The sequence below is a fragment of the Marmota monax genome, unplaced genomic scaffold, assembly GCF_021218885.2.
Source record: "Marmota monax isolate L192 unplaced genomic scaffold, Marmota_monax_Labrador192_F-V1.1 WCK01_AAM20220418_F8-fsc00079, whole genome shotgun sequence".
Taxonomy (NCBI): Eukaryota; Metazoa; Chordata; class Mammalia; order Rodentia; family Sciuridae; genus Marmota; species Marmota monax.
In genome coordinates this window covers 1486742-1492333 of record NW_026694099.1, presented here as the reverse complement: position 1 = coordinate 1492333, position 5592 = coordinate 1486742, and the positions used below count along the sequence as shown (strand labels likewise).

The following is a 5592-nucleotide window of genomic DNA, read 5'->3' as shown; positions in this document are numbered from 1 at the left end:
AGTTTGGCATGCTCGGTGCACTGAGTTCCCTGAGGACAGAGCCTGGTCTTTGTCACCTGGACCTGACCCAACCTGACCTGGTGTTCTCAGCCCCTTATCATGTCCCCAGGGCCATGGGAAGCAGGCAGTGACGCACTGGGTCATGGGCTAACCCCCAGTTTGCATACTGGCACCTTGAGTGACCTAAAGCTGGGAACAGGTGGCCTGCATCCCCTGGGAATAACAATTTGGCATATGCACCTGCAGAAGATGAGGATGTGGGATCAACTCAGGTCCCTTCAAGGACACTGAATACAGGGTAATATTTCCCCTGGTGGGAGATGTATGTTCTTGATCCCCATAATGGGGCAGTGAAGTGTCCTAGGGGGTTGATGACCTTGGGGGGAAGTCACATCTTTAATGGAGAGTGCTCCTACCCAGAGAGGCTGACCCCTGTCTGTCCTACCCACCTCCACACCCTAGAGCTATATTGAGAGGTGATAGTAGATGGCGTGGGAGGGGGGAGCTGGGAGATTGTTCCTGGGTGTGAGGGTGTAGGGGAAAGCCAGAGCAGGGGAGTCTGGCTTTGTTTCCTGAACACAATGTCCACTTAGTCATAACAGGCACGGCCTGTTGAAGACCCAATACCTACAGCCTCTGAGAGGTGGCGACACCGGAGGATGGGGAGGGGTGCCTTGAGGGCCTGGACACTTGAGGACGTCATGAAGAAAGCCATGTGAGTATGGGCTCCAGAAAGGTTGGGAGGGGACACCAGAGTCCTACCTGGGGTGGAGGGCCGTCTGCAGAGCCCCACACCCCTGGAATGCAGAGCCTGGGGCCCAGCTGGTGTAAATCCCCAGGACTGCCAGGCGCCCCAGCCATCCTCAGCAGCACCTGCACCCTCTGGCAGCACAGAGAGGCGGAAGGGAGCAGCCCCCCACCCCCACCCCTCCTCCCTCAGGCCCCAGGATTAATGCCTCTGACCTCTCCACCAGGAACGAAGGATGGCAGTGGGACAGTAAAAAACCTATGTGTGCAAATGTTGGTGGGCAAATGTGTGCATTAATGTGCATAAAAGCAAGAAGGGAAATCTGCAAGCTTAAGTGGGTAAGTGAAAAATCTGCATGTGTATGGCTGAAAATGGCCATGGACTTATGGCTGGTCAAGTCTATATGTGAAGGTACTAGACTGTAGGTCTCTGTGCAAGTCTGCCTGAGGCTGTGTGGGAGAAACCTCACTGTATGAGGGAGCTGGATGACAGCCACTGTACCAGAAGCACCAGGAGTGGGGTGGGAGCCCCAGATGTGCCCCCAAATCAAGGCAGCCTCAAGTTCTCTAGAGAACACCTGGCTGGAGACTTGAGGGATAGAAACCAAGCAGAGCATTTTGGGCAGAGTAAGGGCAGGACAGAAATTCTTTTCCTGATGAAGGGAAACTGAGTCAGGGAGCTGATGTCCTCTCTGGGCATCCTGGTTCTAGCCCCCAGACCCCAGAACTGTGGGACTCCAGGTTTGAGAGAGTAGGGAGATGCTCTCAGCCTGAGGCTGTGTGAGGACAGGCAATGTAGAAAGCAGAGGGTAGGGAACCAAGGAGGGGGGCCTGTGACTGAGGGATAGGGGACAAGTATTTGTCCTGCAAGAGAAGGTGACCCTCGCCCAGTGTGTTCAACTCACCCTTCAGATTAAAAATAACTGAGGTAAAGGCCATGGTGGATGGGGGAGGTGGTGCGAAATGGTCCTGTCTTCTCACTATCTGCCCATCAGCCCTTTGGAGGGGAGGAATGTGTCCAAGGACTAAAAAAAGGCCCTGGAACCAGAGGGGCTAGGGCAACGAACCTTTCATGGGCAAACCTGGGGGCCCTGCTGTCCTCCTGTCACCTTCAGAGCCAAAGGGATCAAGGGAGGAGGAGCCAGGAGGCAAGAGAGGTGGGAGGAGAGGGTCCCTCCGGAAGGACTCCAAATTTAGGCAGCAGGGTGGGGGAAGTGAGATATAAAGGAACCAGAGCTCTGTGGACACACAGAGACTCGTCTGACACAGGTAAGAGGGAGTTTGGGATGAGGGCTCTGCAGCCGGTGCAGACAGCTCCCCTCGAGGGCTCCTGTCTTCCTGGGAGTAGGGTGCGGGTCCACTGGGGGGCCCATGGGTTCTTTTACAGCTGCCTTCCTCCAGCTTAGGAAGTTCCCTTCAAGAGTGTGTTTCTACTGCAAAACCAGCCCTCTTTCTTCTCAGACTCCATTTCTCTTCCTGCACCTTTCTGAGTCTTGCACACGCTGCCTCCTTCCCCTCCTTTGGGTGTTTTCCTTCCCTTGGTCCTGATCTTATCAGGCTTCTTGGTCTTTACCAGTCCTTGTCTAGATGGTGCTTCTCTACCTGCTCTCTCCCTGGCCCTTCCCTCTTGGCTGTGTTCTAATCTGCCTCTCTGTGTCTCACTCCGTGTCCACATGTCATGGCTCATGCTTTTACTAACTCTTCACCCTTTTTTTTTTCCTTTCTCTCTCTCTCTCCCTCTCCCCCTCCCCACCCCCACCCCATCCCAATGCTGGAGTTTGGGGGGCATGCTAGGCAAATGCTCGACCCCTGAGCCGCAGCCCCTTTGCGTCTGTTTTGCTCTTTCATTCTCCCTCTCTGCCTCACTCCTTGTTTTGGTCTCTTCTGCTCAGTCTGGCTCTCTGGGTCAAGTCTCCTCTTCCCAGCTGGCCTGCATATCTTGTTCATTCTCCTGTCTGTTCTTCTCTCTATCCTGTTGCACCTCTGGGCTGCCTCGGTCCACCTGTGGTCCCAACTCTTCAGGATTCTCTGAGAAGAGATAACCAGGTGAGAACCGCCCCCCCCCAACTTCCTCTGTAAACAGCAGATCAGGTTTCTCCTGCCAGGTCACTGGACCAGGGTCCTCGGTCTCTCCCCTAAGCAGCTTAGCACCTTCCCTTGGCAAACTCAAGTCAACCCAAACCTACAGAAATCCCTTTTTGAAATCCACCTTCAGGTGACCTCGGAGGGCAAGGAAAGCAGAACTCCCAGGACAGGACAGGGGTGGGGAGGGGGGGCGAGGGGGGGCGTTCAGCATGTGCCTAGGCAAGGGCCTATTGCTGTGGTGGAAAGCAATGGGAAAGAGGTGGGGCAGGAGGTAGGGGTGAAAAGGACAAGGCCACCCACCAAAGTCTGGGCCCATTGCAGAAATAACAGGTCCCTCCTGTCTTGGACCAGAAGAGCGACAAGATGACTGACGCCCAGATGGCTGACTTTGGGGCAGCAGCCCAGTACCTCCGCAAGTCAGAGAAGGAGCGTCTGGAGTCCCAGACCAGGCCCTTTGACATCCGCACTGAGTGCTTTGTGCCAGATGACAAGGAAGAGTTTGTCAAGGCCAAGATTGTGTCCCGGGAAGGGGGCAAGGTCACTGCTGAGACCGAGAATGGCAAGGTGCGTGGGGGCACAGTGTCAGGGCAGGGGGGAAGTTCCTGGGGGGGTGGGAAGTGCAGGACTGGAGCTACCTATAGTGGGAATTGAAGGCCTGAGGAGAGAGCTGGGATGCAAGGTCATTTCCTTCAACAGCCCAGCATCTGAGCCTTCTCAGAGGACTCTGAGCAGATGCATCAGGATGTCACCCCAGGGATGCATACCGCTTGCCAAAGAGGATGCTGGAAGGGGTGCAGGGGGTTCACTGTTTCCCCCTCAGAGAGGTCTTGTAGATAAATAAGGCACAGACACACCATTAAATGAAGCCCCTTTCCCCTGTCCCACAGAACATGGTGGCACATGCCTATAATCCCAGCACTTGGGAGGCTAAGACAAGAGGATTGAGAGTTCAAAGCCAATCTCAGTAACTTAGTGAGGTCTAAGCAACTCAGTGAGACCCTGTCTCTAAATAAAAATACTTAAAGGACTGGGGATGTGGCTCAGCAATTTAGTGCCCCTGGGTTTAATAACTGGTACTGAAAAAGAAAGAAAGAAAAAAAAAAGAAAAGAAACAAAGAAGCTCCCCCTTCTGGCACTTGCACCCCTCCTCTCTGTGCCTCAGTTTCCTCTACTGGTTCCTTTTCTCAAATTCTCCTCAAACAAACCAAGAGCCAACTCTTAGATCCAAATGAACATAGAGCAGAAAGTTTTGAGCTGAAATCTCAGTACTGGGGCCAGTGACTGTCACTCGGAAACCCCTGCTCCTGGCTTGCTCACTCTAGCCACAAGAATCACCACAGCTCACCGGCAGGGCTCAGAGCTGTGTGCCTCCCAGAATTGCTGACTGAATGTTGCATCCACTGAGGTGTGTGATAACGGGCCAAAACCCATGGGGCCCTTGCTTTGATTCTTATCCTGACTCTGCCACTACCTGGTCACTGTGAAGGCAAATCATTTAATTGTTGAGAGCCACAGCCACCACTATAAAAAAATGCTGCAATACCTACTGACAGGATCTAATATGTCAGGCCATGGCAAATTAACTAATGCCAATCAAACCACACCAACAGTGGTACATGTGGTGTGTAGGGTCTGTAAGTTGTTCTTCCAGTAGGGAAAACCCTTGCCTTGAGCAAACACTGCCCTGGAACACAGACCCCAAGAGACAACTCCTGGTAACACATAAGGTGGGCACGTATCTTGGAGCTGCCAGTACCCAGGTTTGCCTCTAGATATTTAAAACACAGGGACGGGGATGATGATCATTGGATAGGGCCTGGAGAACTGGCAAAATAAAAGGGTCCTAGGACAGTCTCTAGGGTAGAGAGTCTGTGAGCAGGAAAATTATCAGGGGACTGTGTCCTATAGTAGCTAGAAGATAGAACCCTGATGCTGGAAGAGCTAGGGGAGCAGAGCCTTACTTGGCAAGCACAGGCTGGGAATTTGGTTGTCCTACCACCCATTTCCTCTCTAGACGGTGACCGTGAAGGAGGATCAGGTGATGCAGCAGAACCCACCCAAGTTTGACAAGATTGAGGACATGGCCATGCTGACCTTCCTGCATGAGCCGGCAGTGCTGTACAACCTCAAGGAGCGCTACGCAGCCTGGATGATCTACGTGAGTGGCTGCTGCACACTGCAGGGGCTCCTCGTCCTGGATGGAGGCCCTAGTAGGCCAGCAGAACCCTTTGAAACAAAAGGGATAGGGACTTTCCCAAGGGACCCAGTCTCTTCCTACCCACTATCCCTGGTCAGCTGCAGAAAAAGAGAAACTGGCTGGAATAACTAGAAAAGCTCCTGCCTGTCACCACTGTCCATCCCAGTCTTCCTGTTTTCCCTAACCTCATGCCCAGCCCTATCTCCTACTCCAGACCTACTCCGGCCTCTTCTGTGTCACTGTCAACCCCTACAAGTGGCTGCCAGTGTACAATGCCGAGGTGGTGGCCGCCTACCGGGGCAAGAAGAGAAGCGAGGCCCCACCTCACATCTTCTCCATCTCTGACAACGCCTATCAGTACATGCTGACAGGTGAGCCCTGCACCTGCCCTGTGCCTGCCCACCCAACCCCCAGCTGAGCCCTCAGCCCTCACTGCATTGCCTCTCCTCTTTCTCTTCCAGATCGGGAGAACCAGTCCATCCTCATCACGTGAGCAAGTGCCATCCACCTACGGGGGAGGGGGTGGTATATCCAGACTGTGATTGCAGGGAGTGTAGAGTATT

At 53.7% G+C, this 5592-nt stretch overlaps 1 protein-coding gene across 2 annotated transcripts in view; it reads left to right on the top strand.

Annotated features, from left to right (window-relative positions):
- The window catches only part of Myh6 (myosin heavy chain 6), a 28341-nt gene that overhangs the window by 1906 nt on the left and 20843 nt on the right, over positions 1–5592 (top strand). Inside the window, exons 2-6 of one of the 2 annotated variants that reach the window (XM_058585806.1) lie at positions 2770–2793; positions 3154–3396; positions 4847–4990; positions 5244–5400; positions 5491–5518. In XM_058585806.1, the coding sequence (XP_058441789.1) occupies positions 3196–3396; positions 4847–4990; positions 5244–5400; positions 5491–5518 (530 nt within the window). In that variant the 5' untranslated portion in view covers positions 2770–2793; positions 3154–3195. Of the gene's footprint in view, positions 1–2769; positions 2794–3153; positions 3397–4846; positions 4991–5243; positions 5401–5490; positions 5519–5592 lie in introns of those variants that run through there. The other variant, XM_046465114.1, reaches the window with a different exon arrangement.